Consider the following 21,110-nt stretch of genomic DNA (forward strand, 5'->3'; position numbering starts at 1 on the left):
GGAGGGAGCCGAGCGGGAGCAACGGCCCGCCCCGCCGTCCCTCCCCCTCCTCCGCGCCGGGGAGCCGCGATGGTGCGCTCTGGCCAGCTGTGCGCCGCCGAGTGAGGCGCCAGCCCGTGGGTGCTGCCGGGGGCGGCGGTGCGGAGGGGGGGGCGCAGCTGGGGGCGGCGCGGGCCACGGTGTTCCGCTGGTGGCTGGGGGCGAAGGTGACGACCGCTCGCGAGGTGCTGGTGCTGTTGAGCAGCTCCGGGCCCGATTCCCCGGTCCTGGTGCTTGGCGGCCCTGCTGTCGACCCTGCGTCCGCGCTGGCAGGAGCCTGGGGAGGAATTGGCGGTGGCGCGACTGCCGGCGACGGCCGGCTGGATGCGAGACCTGCGTGGACCGGGCGGTGGACAGCGGTTGGGTTGTCGACTCCGAGAAGCGGATTGCCCAGTAGAGGAGCCCTACCGCGCTGGCCATGGCCTCCAACTTTAACGACATAGTCAAGCAAGGCTACGTGAAAATCCGCAGCAGGAAGCTAGGGGTGAGTGGCTAACTCGGGTTTCTCCTTTCTCTCTGCTCCAGTGGCCTGACGGGCTGCTGGGGATGGTGACCCATGGGGAGAGGTGACCCACGCGGGTACCAGGGCAGCTGGCCTTTTCCAGATAGTCCGCTTGTTGCTTGACCCGAGAAGCGCTTAGCCTAGGGGACTCTGCACACCCTGGTGAGGGCTCTGGAGCGACTAGAATGCCCATCCTTCAGTGCTCTGGGCTCATGCTGACCGCAGCGAGAAGTCCAATAGAAAACAGGGGTTGTCAGTTCTAAGATATATGAGCCATGGGTATTTATTACATTCGGTGTAACCCACAATGATTTCTCTCAAAAGTGTGCTCCTCTCGGGAGACTGCTGTGTGCTGACAGCAGGTGTAAAAGGTATCTTTCTTTATGTGTTTTTATAGTCACCATTTCCTGGTCTTCTTTCCCCAAGCCATTTCGAAATTCTCTTTTGATTCCTCTTAAGCGCAGCGCAAGCCTTTTGGCTACAGCGAGGACTTTAACGTACCCTTAATAGTTGCCCACTGGCTGGCTGCCTCATCTGCTGTTTTCCCGGACTTGTGTATAGGCAAGTGTGCATTGGTGCACTTGCTCACGGCTGCGGGAAAGTCGGTGGAGGCAAAGTTTATGGAATCTTACTTTCTTCTTGAGAGATGTTTAGTCTGACTTGGGGGTACAAACTGTGTAGATCTGAGCGGGTATTTTAAAGGGATGTACTGACTGTCCTGAAAGGACCTGGAATACAGATGGAAAGAATTGGCAGGCACCGGGAGAGGAGCTGTCCATATCTGATGGATATGAACAGAAGCAGACTAACTTTCAAGGGTATCCCCAACTCCAAGACACAGCAGTGTGACTGCCTACGTTCACCCACCTGGCTACAAGATGAAAGAGGAATCCAACTCAGCATGCAAGGGAGTTGGGGTTTGCCCATTCCCTAGGCTGTCTGCCTTCCTGAGGTCACAAGTTCTTATCCTGAGACTTTCTGGAATCCTGGCTTGTTGGTGCAAAGTTCCCAGATTTCTCTACTGGCGAATATTCCAACTTGAAGAAAGGAAAAGAATGAAGGAGGGGAGGGGAATCTTAAATTTATGCATAGAAGAGGGGAGATTGTAGGTTTGAGAATAAAAGCAGTGTGTCTCTGGGTAGTTTCACAAAAGTATAGAGCAGCCAGAGAAGGTACACCATTCATAAGTGGTTTATGGACCCTTAGCTGGAGGCAAGTGATGGGGACAGCAAGCTGCCTCTTATGCTGCCTTTGCTGGCATTCTCACAGAAGGCAGACAGGATCAAAGGACACATTCTCAAACTTAAGAAGATTACCAAATGCTGGATGCTTAAAAAGCAAAAAAATGCCTAGCTAGCTAGGACAACAAAGTTTATGTCCCGATTTCCATCCCTCAGCCATGTGCCCCACCTGCACAACAGGGAGAGGGGCAAGGGTTCAGGGCTTTTCTTGGGGAGAAGATCATGCCTCATTTCTCCCCCTCCCCAAGAGATAAGGACTGACTTGGTGAAACCTACGGTTATCCAAGGAGCCAGTTGCTCTTCACCAATATCTTACCTGTGACCTCTGCAGCTGCCAGCCAAAAAAGGGTAGGTAGGATTCCTGAAGAATGGGGTCCTCGCTACTTGGCCTCTGACTCCCTTTGCTCTGACACAGTGCTTATTCTGTATCTGTCTTTTTAGTCCTGTTGAACTCTAGTTTTGTCTGAGTCTTCCAAGTGTGTGAACCATTGGAAGAATTAGGCCCCCTTCCTCTTCTCAGTGAAGTAAGCTTCTACTCTCAATCAAGGAATGTGGGACGGACAACTAGAGAACGCCCCCCTTCCCCCATTCAAGTTATCCAGGGTTACATGCTATAAAACCTGCATATGTAGCCTAGTTACATGATAAAGTTCAAGGAAAGGCCACCAACTGCTTCCAGGATAACTTGACATTAAGAGCATAATGCTGAGTGTTGGTGGTGCAAGCCTTTAATCCCAGCACTCAGGAGGCAGAGGCAGGTGGACCTCTGTGAGTTTGAGACCAGCCTGGTCTACAAGAGCTAGTTCTAGGACAGCAGGACAGCCTCCAAAGCTGCAGTAAAACCCTGTCTCAGAAAAAAAAGAGCACATGAAATGTCACTCTCGAACACCATTTCCACCTAACCATGTGTGTGCACACAAATTTAGAGCAAAGAATCTTTTTTCCATTCTTTTAATTTGAATTAGAAACAGGATTGTTTTACATGTTAATCCCAGTTGCCTCTCCCTTCCCTTCTCCCCTACCACCTCCCTCCCCCAACTAACACCCTACCTATAACTTATACTTTCTGCTCCCCAAGGAAGGGTGAGGCCTTCAATCGGGGGTCTTCAGAGTATGTCATATCTTTTGAGATAGGGCCTAGGTCCATCCCCGTGTGACTTGGCTCAGGGAGTATCCCTTTTATGGAATGGGCTCCCAAAGTCTACACCTATGCTAGGGATAAGTACTGATCTACTACAGGAGGCCCCATGGATTTCCGAGGTATCCTCACTGACACCCAATTCCTGGGGTTTTGATCAGTCCCATGCTGGTTTCCCAGCTATCAGTCTGGGGACAAAGAGATCCCCATTGTTCAGGTCTTCTTTTTTTGTGAGATTCACCAGCCTGGTCTGGACCCCTTTACTTATCACTCCTCCTTCTCTGCAACTGGATTCCAGTTCAGTTCAGTGATCAGTTGTGGCTGTCGGCTTCTACTTCTACCAGCTGCTGGATGAAGGCTCTAGGATGGCATATAAGTCAGTCATCAATCTCATTATCTGGGGAGGGCATTTAAGGTAGCCTCTCCTCTGTTGCTTAGATTGTTAGTTGGTGTCATTTTTGTAGATCTCCAGACATTTCGCTAGTGCCTGATTTCTCTTTAAACCTAAAATATCTCCCTCTATTATGATATTTCCATTCTTGTTTTCTTCTGTTCTTCCCACTACTCAACATTTCTGCTCCCTCATGTCCTCCTCATCCCTTCTCTTCTCCCCTTCTCATTCTCCTAGCTTCCTCTCCTCCCCCATGCTCCCAATTTGCTCAGGAGATCTTGTCTCTTTCCCCTTCTCCAGGGGACCATGTATGTCTCTCTTAGGGTGCTCCTTGTTTACTAGTTTCTCTGGCAGTGTGGATTGTAGCTGGTAATCCTTTACTCTATGTCTAAAATCCACATATGATTGAGTACATACCATGTTTGTCTTTTTGTGAATGGGTTACCTCGCTCAGAATGGTTTCTTCTAGTTCTATTCATTTGCCTGCAAATTTCAAGATTCCATTACTTTTTTCTGCTGAGTAGTACTCCATTTTGTAAATGTACCACATTTTCTCCATTCATTCTTCAGTTAAGGCGCATCTAGGATGCTTCCAGGTTCTGGCTATTACAAATAGTGCTACTATGAACATTGTTGAACAGATGTCCTTGTTGTATGAATGTGCTTCTTTGGGGTATATGTCTAAGACTGGAATTGCTGGATCTTGTGGTAGACTGACTTCCATTTTCCTGAGGAGTCACCATACTGATTTCCAAAGTGGCTGTACGAGTTGACGCTCGCACCAGCAGTGGAGGAGTGTTCCCAGAGCAAAGAATCTTTTCCCAAACTCACTATTTATTTAAACATAAGCACTTTCAAAGGACAGGCCTCTTTAAAAAGTGTGTCTATATACAAGCTATTTTTATCTTCTGCTTCTTTTCTGAGTGAGGAATGTGAGCTTCAACATCTAATATTTGAACCCTTTTTAAAATTGTCCTTTAATAACTTATTAAAGAAACTTCATATTATGTACTTATTTTCTGAATATTCTTACATTTAAAAGAATATGTTGAAATGTCAAAGCTCTATATTGGTGGTTTCTGACAGTTTGTAATTAGGTCCCATGATAATAAAATCCTAATTAAAAATAACAATGTGTGCACTTAAGAATTTAAATGCATTATCATACCCCAAATCATAAAAAGAGGTATTGGATATGCATAACATTTATTTTTACAATTAATGTTTTATACTTCTAATTTCTGGACTCCAAACTACACACACTTCCAAACAAACAAACCATTTGTAATTTTTTTTGGATATGTGATGCCTTTTTTGTGGTTTATAGGCAACATTTATTTCAACATATAAAAATTGTAATTGTGTTTGTTCTTGTATTTGGTATATTATGAAAAGAACTCATATTTTCAGGAGTCAAATTTTCTAGTATTTAGTTGAAAAATGGCTAGTGCAAGAGGCCAGTTGTGTACTGCATCCCTGTGACATAAGAACATATTTCATGATGAACTGTTCTATTACACACCATATGCCCTCCCTCTAAATGAGGGCTTAGAATCACACTAAGGGGGAAAAATAAAATATTTCTTGGTCTTTGCCTATGTTGGTTTCAGGTTATAGTGGCTGGATGGCATTCACCATATTCTTTAGTTGACAGTCTAATCATTTGGGCAATCATTTATAAAGAAAAATTGAGTCAGCTTTGATATTTATCTTGATTCATCAGCAATCTTTTATTCCATTTAGAAAGATTATATTATTATGATTATCTATATTATTATTGTTTTGTGAAGGGGCTATGTGCTAGCTTGAGATAGGCCTCAAAATAGCATTGCAACTGAGGATGACCCTTGAACTTCTGGTTCTACTACCTTCATCTCCAAAATGCTAGTATTACAAATATGTACTGCTCTACAATACTCAGGATCTAGGGTTTGGTACATATCAGGCAAGAATTTTACCAAATTCCCAACAAATGGACATTATTTTAAGTAATAAATAGAATCATTTTCCAAATATTTACTATATGTCTTTTTAAATGTTAGCTAAAGCACTGAAATTTATAGGTAAAATTTATAAATGTGAACTTTTAAAAGTATGCCATAAATGTTATAGTGATTTATTTAAATTCTGAACAAAAGTTTCATTGTTTTATGAACTTGTGTGTGTGTATGCATGTCTGTTATCTTTGACAACTCTTTTCTGTTGAATAATTGCCATCATAAATCACAAGACATTATAGTACCTGTGTTTGTTTGTTAAGGAAAGAATGCTAGAAATAACAAAAATAAAAGCATGCTTATGAGTCTTATTTATCTCTCAGCCTTGATTGCCCATTTTCTTCTGAATTGTGACAGATTAAATTCAAGTAATCAAGGCACATATTACAAAACATCCAATTTCTTCTTGATTGGGGATAAACTAAGAAATCAGTCACTGAAATCATTAGTGACTGGATATCCTGTTTATTGACTCATCTATCAAAATAAATATAGCAATACTGAATGATATCATTCATCACCAACATGACTGAAAAGTTTAGATTGTTGATTTGAGTAAATCTAGACTCAGACATCACATTATTGTTGTCAAATGATTTCATTCACATAGAGGATTCTAAATCATAAATGATCATAAAACAAATTATTCAAAATACAAAACTTCTTAGGTGCCAAGATCATAGCTATAAGTGAAAAATTCCATATTACCTAATGTAATTAGTATTCTTACAAAAAACAACAAGCTCGGTAAAAGTATGTTTGCTTCCAAGCATATGTAAATAATGTATATAGGGACTCAAAACTCTTCTGTTTATCTGATCTTCTAAAGAACCCACATTCAATTCTCAGCACTCACAGGGAGGCTCACAATAGTCTGTGACTTTATAACTAGGGTTTACAATATTCTCTTTTCCTCTCCACGGGCACAGGCATACAAGTGGTACACATATATGCAGCCCAAACACCCTTATACATAAGTATAAAAATTAAAATTGTATATAAAGCATAAAATATTTTCAGGTTAAATTTGGAATTTTCTTACCAAAATACCCCATTATGAATGTGTGTATGTGTCAAATATGAAACACTTTGTGTCCCAAGCATTTCATAAGAAATTTAAACATATTCATAGGAATAACTATCTTCAAGCACATATATACCAGAAATATAGTATTTTATTTAGAATTGGATTTCTATGCATTATTCAAAGCCTGGTGAATGATTCACGTTGGTATGTGGAGGTGCCAAAAGATTGTCTCAAGGTATTTTGGTGCGTGCATGTGTGCGTGTGCGTGTGCGTGTGCGTGTGTGTGTGTGTGTGTGTGTGTGTGTGTGTGTGTTTGTGTGAGTGTATATAACTGCACATAATAAAAACAAATAATCAAGTGGTCACAGAGTCCACACAGTTCATCAGATGGCATATACTGATTTGTGTGAGTCTGTGTGTGTTACAAAGTCATGTTGTATTAAGCCATCACTACTCATAATGAACTCTTTTGTACTACTAAGCACTGTGGGCCACATTCACTTTCCAAGTTCGGCTGTTGGGGAAGACAAAATATGGATAAAAATACTTAAAATCTTTATTGCATGTTGGCTTATGAAACTGAGTGTAGACACAGTAGTTTCAATGTTTTCAGCATACATTTTTATAACAAACTGAATTCATACCTTCTGTCATCTTCTTAATTAAAACCCTGAGACACATATATTCCTAAATTAATAACTCTTGATTTCCTTTCACAAATATGAGGTTCTCTCTCTAGTATAAAGTTTACTTCTGATGATAAGAGATGGAAGAGGGGAGCTGCTCATGAGAGACAAGCTGTGAAGGCTAGACCCTGTAGAGAATCCCAGTCATCAAAACAAATAGCACAGCATGTTAACCAGAATTTTGTTCATTAGAGAAAGTTGTATCTAGTCATTCTCTCTTTTGAATCACTAAAACTCCTTCTTGAAGTGAAGTGGTATTCTGTATAACATACTTTAGCATGTTGTAAGAATTAGAGTACATAAATTTAAGATACAACCTTAAATAGGCATGATAATGATCTTGACAACCAGAAACTTAAAAAGAACATTAAAGATTATCATTACCAATATGAATATTCATGGTGTTTAAGATATGGACTTTTACTCCAATGTTTAAATGTGTATTTATACTGTTGTGTGTCTTGAACACTGCTTTCAGAAAAGGATCCATGATATGCATGTTTACCTATAACTAATTCTTTCTCATTAAATATGGATTTAGAATGAATGAAAATTTCCAATTGTTTATTATGTTTATTCTAGGTTCATGTTTATACAAACACATATCCTATAGCATTTTTGTACATACATATAATATATAATAGTATCTATGCTGTGTAATTTATTTCTGCATTTGTATATCTGAAAATAATTTCTAAATTTCAAAGTAGATGAAGATCATATGTATATTCTGATTCTTATACATTATCTGTTCTGTATATTATTGCATAAAATGTAGTGTAAGCTTAGAAAACAGTGTCTACAGTAACAAAATTCATTTATTTTTAGTTTTTTAATCTTAAATGTGCACATGATCTTTTAATTTTAAAAATGTGGAAGTGAAACACACATACACACACAAACACACATACACCCTACATAGCTAGAAAAACTAAACCTAGTATATGGTTGAACTTTTATCTGAAAGTAATCAAGCATACAGAATACATGGAACACTGAAATTCAGGAAGGGGTATGTGTGGATTCATAGCTACATTTATGCCATAATAGACTTGAACATTATGGAAGACTTGATGAAACTGAAAATACTATTTCTTTCCTCTGATATTAATTACCCTAAGTTGAGGTGTGTTTCTTGTATGCAGCAGAAGGATGGATTCTGTCTTCATATCCATTCTGTTAGCCTGTACCTTTTTATAGGCATGTTAAGACCATTGACATTGAGGGATATGAATGTCTATTGATTGTTGGTTCTTGTTTGTTTTGGATTTATTGTTGGTGGTGTCATTATGTGTGGATTTTGCCCTCCTGTTTCTTTTCGTGTTTGGTAAAGTTGGGTTATCTATTGCCTATGTTTTTGTGAGTGTAGTTATCTTTGTTGGGTTGGAGTTTTCCTTCCAGAACTTTCTGTAGGGTTGGATTTGTGGATATGTATTGTTTAAATGTGGTTTCACCATGGAGTATCTTGTTTTCTCTATCTATAGTGATTGAAAGCTTTGCTGGGTACAGTAGTCTGGGTTGGCATCCATGTTCCCTTAGAGTTTGTAGGACATCTATCCATGCTCTTCTGGCTTTCAAAGTTTCCATTGAGACGTCTGGTATAATTCGGATAGGTCTGCCTTTATATGTTATTTGGCCTTTTTCTTTTGCTGTTCTTAATATTTTTCTTTATTCTGTAAGTTTGGTGTTTTGATTATTGTGTGGCAAGAGGACTTCTTTTTGTGGTCCAATCTATTTGGTGTTCTGTAAGCGTCTTGTACTTTCATAGGCATATCCTTCTGTATGTTGGGGAAGTTTTCTTCTATGATTTTGTTGAATATGTTTTCTGTACCTTTGAGCTGTATTTCTTCTCCTTCTTTAATACCTGTTATTCTTAGGTTCTGCCTTTTTACGGTGTCCCATATTCCCTGGATATTTTGTGTTAGGGATTTGTTGGATTTGAGATTTTCTTTGGTCGATGACTGTATATCCTCTAGCAAGTCTTCAACAACTGAGATTCTCTTGTGCATCTCTTGTATTCTATTGGTTATACTTACATCCTTAGTTCATGATTACTTATCCAGCCTTTATATTTAAAGCACCCCCTCACTCTGTATTTTATTTATTGTTTCTATTTCAGCTTTCATGCCTTGAACTGTTTTGATTGTTTTCTTCACTTGTTTGGTTGTTTTTTTCTTGGCTTTCTTTAGATTCTTTAAGAGAATTTTTTATTTCTTGAATGTGTTTGTTTTTTCTTCTATTTCTTTAAGAGATTTTCTTGTTTCCTCTTTAAGGGATTCTATCATCTTCATAAAGTAGTTTTTAAGGTCTGGCTCTTCTTCTGTGTTGTGATTTTCAGGTCTTGTTGGTGTGGCATCCCTAGATTCTGGTGGTGTCATATTGGTCTTTCTGTTGTTGAGTGTGTTCTTATTCTGTCCTCTTCCCATGTCTTCTTCCAGTGGGTGCAGGTGGGGGTCTCCCTATCTCCTCTTGTCACCTGGTGGTATACATGGGGCAAGACTGCAGTGTCTGCAGTTCTGGATGGTCTTGCCTCTCTTGGTATTCTCTTCTCTCAGCAGAGGTCAGGGCTCAGCAGAGGTCAAGGCAAAGGGAGAAAGAAGAGTGAGGTGTTTCCAGACTCAGGGAGGTCCTCCCTGTCTGGGGGTCGGCTACTGGCCTGAAGAGATCCAAGCCGTGATGGTGGGAGTTGGGCGGGAGTCATGCAGGAGCAGAGGGGACACTCACCTCAGCAGAGGTCAGGGTGAAGAAAGGGGAAGCACTTTCATGATATTCTGGTCAAATATCTTTGTAACATATACATTCTCAATTTCCTTGTTTCCAGAAACACACAACCATGGTTGACATTTTGCAGGATATGTAGTAGCATAAAGAATTTGTCAGATTCTTAAGATCCCCATGGAAGACCTCACCCTCCCTGGGGAGCAGAAAGGGTATGGGATAGGTAGGGTGTTTGTGGGGGGCCAGGGGAGGAAGGGAAGGAGAGGGAACTTGGATTGACATGTAAAATAATCTTGTTTCTAATTTAAATAAAAAATGGAGAATAAAAAATAATTTGTCTAATGCCACTAATGAAGTATTTTGTTTCTGATATTTTTGTTGTACCATAATAAGTCATGAAGATATATCTGTGTGGAACTATGAACTAGTCAAACCATTGCACTACTCTGCTTATACAAACCACATCATAGAAGCCAGAACATAATAAGGCAGCAACCAAATAAACAGAACAAAAATTACCTTTTCCTTACTTTTTAGATGATGCATAGACATCATAGTAGGAAATCTTAGTTTAAAAGGAAAAGTAATTTCTATCAAGTGAGTTTAATTCATTAGAAGGGAGTACAAAGTGTAATTTCTATAGCCTCGGATTTATTAATTTTATCTTTACTGAGTCTTTTCTTTGCTTTTTGTTCCTTTAGACTCTCAAAACTTTGTTCACAGACCACAAATTCTAGACTGAGGACAATTTTAGGTTTTCTTTTTGTTATCTTGCTTTTCTTTTGTTTGTTTGTTTTTCAGGACAGGGTTTCCATGTGTAACAGCTTTGGCTCTTCTGGAACTCTTTGTAGACCATTTTGCCTCAAACCCAAAGATATCCCCTTGCCTCTCCCTCTCAAGTGCTGGGATTAAGGGCATGTGCTACCACTGCTCTGACATTTTAATTAACTTTCCACATAAACCCTTTTAGCTTGATTTTAAGATACTCTCAGTCACTTTTAAAATACTCTCAGTTTTTACATTGTATCATTTTTTTCTCGTAAGAGTATTATATCCATCCATCAAATTGAATGATAGATGGTGTTTTGTTGTAAACAGAAGATATACTTTGAATTATTGTTTTTTAATGATATTTGGACTTATTAATAGTGGCTGTATCTTGAGCATGTGAAAGATATTTTGTCTCCTATTTTACTGACTTCATATAAGATACTGCCTTGGGCAGGGCATTGGAGGCACGTGTCTTTAATCCTAGCACTCGGGAGGCAGAGACAGGCAGATCTCTGTGAGTTCGAGGCTAACCTGGTCTACAGAGTGAGTGCCAAGAAAAGCTCCAAAGCTACACAGAAAAACCCTGTCTCAAAAAACAAAAAACAAAAAATACCGTCTTGAAAACTTACTAGTACAATTACTGAAAACACTAAAACATCATAGTTCATGTTAACCCGAAATATAATAATATAGAACCCAGTCATGCTGTTTTTTTTGTGTGCATTGCACTATTCAGATTATAAAAAGTTCTTACATATCTTATATAATTCTTACAACAGTATTTTTGACAGTACATTTCAGTTTTATTCCTATTTCACTTATAAACTAAAATCTAAAAGGAGCAAAATGTGTCATCTAGAGTTATAGAAACTCAGGCTGCGTTTGTGGGTTTGCTACATTGAAAGCAGAGTTTTAAGTTCAAGTTCAGCATTGTATCTACTGTATTATAGTTACTATCTTGCTACAAATGTCAAAAGCAACAGATTTATATGTACTCTCAAAAATAAATGCATTTTCTCTTAGTAAAGTTTGCTTATATGTGTGTGTACTTTTGTGGCAGGATCTCTTCCTGGACCAGCATCTTTACATTGGTCTGGTTGGTCAACCTGTCTACCACACCACAGCTCTGAAGTTGCAGATGCAAACCACCACAACTCAGTCTTTTTCATGTTTTCTGGCATCAATACCCAGGTTCTCATCCTGCACAGCTAGCACTCTTCAACTGAACCATCTTCACAGCTCCAAAAATAAATATATAGTTTTCATTCCTCAACTGGCATAAAGCTAACATTGTCACTTGCATCACTCAAATTTATTTAGATTGCAACCAATGAGAAATTTCGAAAAAGGCATTATACCACACTAAAAAGCTTTCTAGAGTTAGGCCACTCGGCATGGCCACAAGCCCTTTTGCATTGATTGTGGTTTCACATTTGGCTAATTTATTCTTTCAAATAAGCCATGCAGAACCCCAAATCAGCTACTAGTGTCTAAGTAGGGTTTAAAACATTTAAAATATACTAAAATGTATTTTTCACCTTATGTGGTAGTTTGAACGAGAATGGTCGTTATAGGCTCAGATGTTTGAATACTTGGCCCCCCAATTGGTGGAACTGTTTGAGAATGATTAGGAGGTATAAATTTGATGGAGGGGGTGCGATGCCGCAGAAGGTTTTGGGGCTTCTGAAACATCACCATCATTCCTGATGTGCTCTCTCTGCCTCCTGCCTGTGAGATGTGAGTCCCCAGCTGCTGTTCCTACTGCCTGGTCCCTTGCCTTGACCCCACCATCATAAATTCTAACACTCTAAAGACATAAGCAAGAGTAGCCATTTTGTTTCATAAACTGCCTTAATGATGGTGGTTTATCACAGCAATAGAAAAGTAACTAATACAGAAGAAGTTGGTACCAGGAAGTGCGTTATTGCTTTGAAGACCCCAACCATGCTGTTTGTCCAGAAATATGAAGACTTTGGAACTTTGGAGTAAGAAAGTGGATGAACATTGTAATGCAGCTTAATGGGCTATCCTAGTAGGAACTTTCTTAAGAAGTTTTATAGGTGAAGAATATTAGCCACTGGGCTTGAGACTGTTCTTGTATTGATTTTGGGAAAAATTTAGCTCCTTTATACCCCTGCCATAAGAATTTGCCTGAGACTAATTTGAAAATTAACTGACTAATTTGTTTGGTAGAACAGCCTAATATTCCCCCTGTTGTGTGGTTATTAGTAATCATTCTTATGCAGGTCTACAATATAAATGAGCAACAAGGGCAAAAAAACATAAAGTGTTAAGTTTGAAGAGAAAAAAAATCAGGACATTGAATATTAGAGCCATGGCTTGTGCTGAAAGAAGATTGAAGAGTGGCCTGCTCATAAATGTAATCATGGGAGGGGTGCTTTCAGGGTGCCACCCCACCTGGATAAGCTTCTAACTTGCAAAAAAGGAAAGATCTCAGGAACTATATGCTCCTAAAAAGCAACAATGATAAATGAGAGCTGCTACAAATGTGGTTTAAGGGTGGCAGAGCTCTGCCTTATGCTTGCAGGATATGGGCTCTCAGGTGCTGCTCTGACCACCTGCTGCCATGACTTCCCTTTGTCTTCGTGGACTCTAACATTGAAACAAGAAAACCAATTAAACAGTTTATTTGATAAGTTGTATTAGTCATGGTATTTTGTCAGAGCAATAGAAAACTAATACATCTAATCTTTGTTTATGGGTCTGATTTTTTTTTTTGTTTCAGATGATTAAATAAAAGATAACATTCAAGTTCTTTAAAAGAAAATGTGTTTAGAAATTGTACTAGTTTACAGGGATCTGATAAGTCAATAGGTGGTAAATACATGGTGATGTAATCACACAGCATGTAATTTGACAATGGGACCCAAGTTTTTAAATATATTAAGGCCTGTATTATGCCATGTGTCTATCTATTGTGCTTGTTTGCTTTTTGTTTACTGCTTTTAAGGGTCAGGTATTGATGCTGGAATATTTAATTGATATCCTTTAAATTTTTCTTAATTTTTAAATTACCAAAAATTATTAGCAGAGTACACGCCTTTAATCCCCACACTCTGGAGGCAGAGGCAAGAGGATCTCTGAGTTTGAGGCCAACTTGGTATACAGAGCAAGTTCCAGGGCTATACAGAGAAATCTTGTCTCAAAAAACCAAACAAAAGAAAATTAAGAGAAAATTGCTCTAGATGCTATATTATTCGACATGTTCATATCTATAATAATATATACATTTATACATGTAAAATAATTTTTTGAGACAAGGTTTCTCTTAGTAGCTATAGATGTCCTGGAACTCTCTCTGTAGACCACACTTGCCTTGAACTCACAGAGATCAGCTTGCCTCTGCCTCCCAATTTATTGGGATTAAAAGAATATGCCACCACTGCCAAGCTTTAAATTTAAATTGTAAATGTGGTATTGCTTTTCTCTGACAATTTACTATAATTTAAAAGGAATATGTATGAGTACATATTTATGTGTATATTCATAATATACATAATTATACATATATTAAACAATATATCACATAACTATTAAGTATAATACATATGTATTTTCAAATAGACTGTGAATATACCAACATGCAAACTAATGGTATTTTTTTTAGTTTCAAAAATATTCATGAAATGCTTAAAAAGGACACTAGTAATAATTTTATTACACATTGTTGTAAGCTTAAAGTAGTCCTTATTTTGTAAAACAAAATAGGTAGTATATTAGTCTAAAATTGACAATTGGTATAATTTTCCAAATCACTATCATTTTATATGATGTAAATCAAATGAAATACTATATTTAACTTTTTTTATAGGACTCTTGGAAATTTCTCACATATCAAAAATAAGAATAAATTCACACTTTTCATAATTGAAATTGCTTTGGGAAACATGTTTTATTGTTGCTTAGCTTACCAGTGTATAGAGACACATTTCTCCAAGTGCTTTAAGGACCTAGAACCAATGCTTTTGTATTGTCTGTCATTTTCCTAATCTTTATAGTCTGTTTTCCAATTCAGAATGTTCCAGCATTGACCAGGTATATCGTCTAAGCAAAAGTATTCTAGTGCTTGTTTGCGATGTTTACTGTAACTGTGTGTGTGTGTGTGTGTGTGTGTGTGTGTGTGTGTGTGTGTGTGTGTGTGTAAAATGAAATACATATAACACATAAGAACAATTTGGAATTCAACAGCTAAAAATGAGCTGGACTGAAGTGTCACACAATAGCCAACTTTATTCAGAGCATCATATCAGACAGTGTATACTCCGAGGGTTAAGCAGAGTTACATGGGTCAAGTGTACAGTCACAGGACAAACTATACACTGCAGAAACATGTTTTTCCATAGAGGCAGATAAAAAACAATTGCCAGCTGTAATGAGTAATCTCAAGCTAGCTCATTCCTATTCACTACACCTGAAAGGGAGAGGGGCACGAAAGCACATCCCAAGAATAAACCAGGTTATGGAGGAGCAAAGATTGATTACAAGACTCTTGTTTACTTAGAGTTTTCTCAACAGGTCTCAGAAATCTCTCCACACAGATTCACTCATGGATTGTGTTCTGACATAAACCCACATTTTATGTTTACCTATACTGTGTATAATTATATACATTTTGATTTTAAAATGCCATGGGTACATATTTCAGTTAATTATGGAGCTTTGTTCTTATGCTTAAGCCTTTCTCACGGGACTGGCCTGACATCTGAGCACAAACAAGCTTTTCCTGTTTAGGTGTTTTCCATATGATGCTAGGATTGGTAGCCATTATTATACTATGAAAAAACCTTAGAACTCAGAGAGTGTGTGGCTTGTTGGAGAATACTCCAGTGGAACACAGCTAAGCATTCTTTGCAATACAGAAGAGAAAATGCCTAGTGTATTCTTGCCTCATTTACTTTGTAGCTAGGGCGTGTAACAAGCTGGAATTTATTGGTCGTATGAACCCAAGAAAGCTTTTGAGTTATAAACAAAAGAGGGATTTTTTACAATGGAAACAAAGCAAGTATTTCTATCATATCAATTTGTTTATGTACGAGTATGATAGAAGCAATGTGAGTCATTGTTACTACTGTCAAAAGACAATAATGTCATCATACTACTTGAAGGCTACTGTAGTCGTCTACATTTGCTTATTCTTGAGACTTGTTTTCCAGTCATTTCTAATTAAAAATAATGGAAAACACTACAAAATTCCTTTCTGTTTACAGTGGCGTATTTTGTTGCTTGCAACAATGCAGAGGAATGACTAGATGGCATTATTGGAGGGAGCTCATAAATTTTAGGAGCAATATATTAGAATAGCATCTTGAGCCTTGAATAGTAAGTACATCTTTCCTAGAAAGATGTGGTCAATAGAAGTCATTTCACTGATGGGAATGAGTCTACCATAAGATCCAGCAATTCCACTCCTAGGCATATACCCAAAAGAAGCACACTCATACAACAAGGACATCTGAACAGATGTTCGTAGCAGCACTATTTGTAATAGCCAGAAACTGGAAGCAGCCTAGATGTCCCTCAACCAAAGAATGGATACAGAAATTGTGGTACATTTACACAATGGAGTACTACTCAGCAGAAAAAAACAATGGAATCTTGAAATTTGCAGGAAAATGGATGGAACTTGAAGAAACCCTTCTGAGTGAGGTAACCCAATCACAAAAAGACAAACATGATATGTACTCACTCATATGTGGATTTTAGACATAGAGTAAGGGATTACCATCCTAAATTCCACACTGCCAGAGATACTAGTAAACAAAGAAGACTCTAAAAGTGACAAACTTTGTCCCCTGGAGAAGGGGAAAGGGTCACTATCCCCTGAGCAAATTAAGAACATGGGAAGTGGGGGGAGGAAGCTACAAGAGTGAGAAGGGAAGAAAAGGAAGGATGCAGAGGTCATGAGGAAGCAGAAATTTTGAGTCAGGTGTAGATTAGAAGAAAGAACATATGGCAGGTAGGATTTTAGTTGGGGGGTGGCAGAGGAGGAAGAGAGGGAGAAGGGAACTGGGATCGCCATGTAATTCAATCTTGTTTGTAATTCAAATATATAAATAAATAAAGAAAGAAATAAAGAAAGAAAGAACTTAAACATAAAAAAGGAAAAAAAAGAAATCATTTCAGTGGATGGAACTAGAAGAAACCATTCTGAACGAGGTCACCCAATCACAAAAAGGAAAACAGGGTATGTACTCACTCATATGTTGATTTTAGACATAGAGCAAAAGATTACCAGCTCATAATCCACACCACCAGAGAAGCTAGGTAACAAGGAGGACTCTAAGAGAGACATACATGGTCCCATGGAGAAGGGGAAAGGGACAAGATCTCCTGAGCAAATTGGGAGCATGGGGGGAAGGGAGAGGGAGCTAGGAGAATGAGAAGGGGAGAAGACGAGGGGTGAGGAGAATATGAGGGAGCAGAAAGTTTGAGTCGTGGGAAGAATAGAAGAAAACAAGAATGGAGATACCATAATAGAGGGAGACATTATAGGTTTAAAGAGAAATCAGGCAGTAGGGATATGTCTGGAGATCTACAAAAATGACACCAACTAACAATCTAAGCAACAGAGGAGAGGCTACCTCAAATGCCCTCCACTGATAATGAGATTGATGACTGACTTATATGCCATCCTAGAGCCTTCATCCAGCAGCTAGTGGAAGTAAAAGCAGACAGCCACAGCTCAACACTGAACTGAACTGGAATCCAGTTGTAGAGAAGGTGAAGTGATGAGCAAAGGGGTCAAGACAAGGCTGGTGAAACCCACAGAAATAGCTGACCCAAATAAGGGGGAACTCTTTGTCCCCAGACTGATAGCTGGGAAACCAGCATGGGACTGATCCAAACCCCAGGAACTTGGGTGTCAGTGAGGGAAATCTATGGGGCCTCCTGAAGTAGATCAATACTTATCCCTAGCATATGTGTGGACTTTGGGAGCCCATTCCACAAAAGGGATACTCCCTGAGCCAAGACACATGGTGGTGGGCTTAGGCCCTATCCCAAAAGATATGACAGACTCTGAAGACCCCCTATGGAAGGGCTTACCCTCCCTGGGGAGCAGAAAGTGTATAGAATAGGTAGGGTTTTAGTTGGGGTGGTAGTAATGGAGGAGGGGCGGGAGAGGGAACTGGGATTGGCATGTAAAACAATCTTGTCTCTAATTCAAATAAAAAAAAGATATATTTTCACCCTCACTCAATACTTGTTTGTATTAAAGTCTAAGGATATCATTATTAAAGTCTTGTTTATTCAAGGGGATATATAGAAGCTTTGATAAAAACAACCATTTGTATGATATTATTAAGGAAAAGTTTTGAAGCCCTAAGTTGAGTTTCCAGAACTTCAGTAAAGGAGCAGTCTTCACTCAAACTCTTATTTCTGACAAAATCTCTGGACAATTCAATGACGAAGAGACAGACATCTGTTTAGTAGATGCCGCTGCTGTGACTGGACATCTCTAAACAAACTGTGAGGAACATCACCAGCTTAACACATTAAATCTCATGAAAGACCACAAATTTATGTGAGAAATATAAAACCATAAAACATGTCATAAGATCATGGAAAATATTATTGAAAAGTAGGACCAAATAAAAGATCTTACATTTATGCAAAACCAAGATACATCAAAGGGAAACTTGATAAATTCACTCTATCAAAATTAAAACTTTTCTACTTTGAAAGATTCTATTTTGATAATGAATAGATTGATACTGGCAGGCAGAAATACAAATGCCCCACCTTTGATAAAGAACTAACCCCACCTCCAAAAATAATCTTTCAAATTCTATAGAAATGTAATCAAATTGGACTTAAGGCTTGTTCAAGGGAGAATTAATGCCTGGTACTGTTAACTGGGCCCACTCCCCATGGATGGTATGGCTATGAAGACTAGAGGAGAATCTATTGCTGCCACTTTCCAAAACCAGGACAACCATTAACTGCATCCTTAATACACATCCTTCACTCACAGATTATAGGGCTCAGCTCTCATCAAAGAAGCTTCTGTTTATAGCGTGAGGAGAATACAGAAAACTACACTGGTAAAAATGTAGAGAACAAATGACTCCAGAATGTCCCAACCCAAATGATACATCTACAACACAACTTCTATGCATCAGGGAATACCTTGGAAGAAGAGCTACAAAGATTGTAAGTTCCAGAAGACCAGGATTTCTGTTGTGAGATTGTGTATTCTATATATGATAGGAAAGCAGCACCCCAAAAATCAAAAGTACCTGAACAATGACAACACCAGTTGACATGCCAGTGTGGATGGTAGAAATGTCACAAGATCTCACACCCTTAGATAAAGAGCTATAGATAATTAATGACTATCGAGAGAAGGAGAATCAGTCTTCTCCAAGGACAGGTGCCCTAATTGGTTATAAAATATTAAGTCGTAAGCCCTAAAAACATATACAAACAAGTAATGATAAGTGGACTTAGCAGGTTATATTTGCATATTTATTCGCTCATATATTTATATGGGTAAGAATAGTAGTTAAATAGAAACATGCCATGGATTTGAGAGGGAACAGGTAATCATGGGAAAAGTTGGAGGAAGGAGGAAGGAAACAATGTAATTACAGTACTCTTGTGAAAGTGAAACAAAAAAGAATGAAAATTTTAAAAACACACAAAAAAGGCATTTATAGCAAATTGATGAACAGATGTCTGATGTTTACCCTCATTAACCATAAGAAACTGAATTTCCAACAATGATACATGACTACATACCAGTTTGTAAAGCTACAATAATAAAACAATGATATTATCAAACATCACCAAGTATGAAACAAAAACTGGATCCCAAAGACACTACTAGTGGAACTTTGAAATGGTTCAGACATTCCTCTGGAAAACAATTCTGAGCTTTCTTTCTTTCTTCCTTCCTTCCTTCCTTCCTTCCTTCCTTCCTTCCTTCCTTTCTTTCTTTCTTTCTTTCTTTCTTTTTCTCTTCCCTCCTTCTCCTCCTCCTCCTTCTTTTGGTTTTTCAAGACAGGGTTTCTCTGTAGCTTTGGAGGCTGTCCTGAAACTCCCTCTGTAGATCAGAGTGACCTCAAACTCACAGAGATCTACCTGCCTCTGTCATTGGTGTTTTCATTTTCATGTTGATGATGGTGAACTGTTATGAGAATTTTCTCATATTCTGGTCTAGTTTTAACTGGGATCTTTGTTTTCTTTTTGTTATTATTTGAGTTTCCTATGTATTTGGATTTTTAAGTGTGTGTGTGTGTGTGTGTGTGTGTGTGTGTGTGTGTGTGTGTGTGTGTGTGTGTGTGTGTGTGTGTGTGTGCGCGCGCATGACCAGAGGCCAATGGATTGTCTATGGAGATACCTATGAGGCGTTTTTGATTACCAGTTAATATAAGAGGGCCCAATCTACTGTGAGCAGTACCAGCCGTAAGCATGTAGGCCTGAGCACTGTAAAGGTAGCCAAGCAAGACAAGGAAAGGAAGCTAGTGAGCTGTGTTCTTTCACAATCTCTGCTTTGGCTCCTGCCTCCAGGCTCTTGTGCTGATTTGACTTAATGATGGTCTCTAAGCTGTAAGCCAAATGAAACTTCTGCTTCCCAAGTTGCTTGAGGTTATGGTATTTGTTTATCACAGCAGTAAAAATAAAACTAGAACACCTTGCTATATAACAGAGTGGGACGTAAACATGGCTCCTTTTTAGTTAATGAGGACTCTCTGTCTTCTACCTTAATTTTCCAAGAAATGTAGCTGGAGATAAACATCTGAAGTAAATCCTTAACCACTTAAGAAGCAGAGTAAGAACTGTTTTAACATTTCATATGTTTAACAAAGTAATCAAATGCTAGCCTCACCAGTCTTTCTCATTGCCTCATCTGACACAGCAACTTTCCTTTCTCTCTGGGTTCATGGAATGATTATATATATATATATATATATATATATATATATATATATATATATATATGTCCCCAGAGAGCAACACAACACATAGTAGTGAGCTCTGTACCCAGTGGATGTCCAAGTACTAAGCTACAGAGACTAAGATGTGAATGTGGTACTCGGCCTTGTCCATATTATTACAACCTTTCTTAAATTCTCCTAGGATTGTAATCCTCTATATTTTCCTTTTGTTTATTAACTATTTCTGGTTTTGTAAACATTACATAAATTATGATTTCAGTCAGATTGCTGGGAGGGTATAAGTGTAAACAAGTGTATGTTGATTATATTTGCATGAATAGCAGTTCTTTAGAACATTGCCCTTATTTTCATTGTATGTAGGTATGTTTGGTGTTTCTTTATGTAGCAGAGGGAACATTTTGCTTCATTTTATTTCTAAGGAAAATGATCTTTTATTCTAGTACCTGATAATTTTGTGTTTTGTATAAGGGCCAATGAAATATGACAGCAATTCTCAGTGGGAATGTAGTGTGATACGGAGAGCAATTGGCTAGAAAATGCCATGCTTTAGCTAAAAGGAGACAGTTAATGCTTAATTTTTCATAAAATACATTTTATAATTTTAATCATATCCATTTTTAAAATTTCTGTGAAAGCACTAAAGTTAGCTTTATTAAAAGCAAATAAAAACAAACAAGCAA

General features: G+C 38.4%; 1 protein-coding gene across 1 annotated transcript in view; it reads left to right on the plus strand.

Moving 5' to 3' along the window:
• Positions 1–457: 457 nt before the first annotated feature.
• Dok6 (docking protein 6) overlaps positions 458–21,110 on the plus strand; it is a 385,984-nt gene continuing 365,331 nt past the window's right edge. The window contains exon 1 of the mRNA XM_035439067.1: positions 458–523. Coding sequence (XP_035294958.1) covers positions 458–523 — 66 coding nt within the window. The remainder of the gene's footprint in view (positions 524–21,110) is intronic.

The sequence above is a fragment of the Cricetulus griseus genome, chromosome 2 (genome assembly GCF_003668045.3).
Source record: "Cricetulus griseus strain 17A/GY chromosome 2, alternate assembly CriGri-PICRH-1.0, whole genome shotgun sequence".
In the NCBI taxonomy this organism is placed as follows: Eukaryota; Metazoa; Chordata; class Mammalia; order Rodentia; family Cricetidae; genus Cricetulus; species Cricetulus griseus.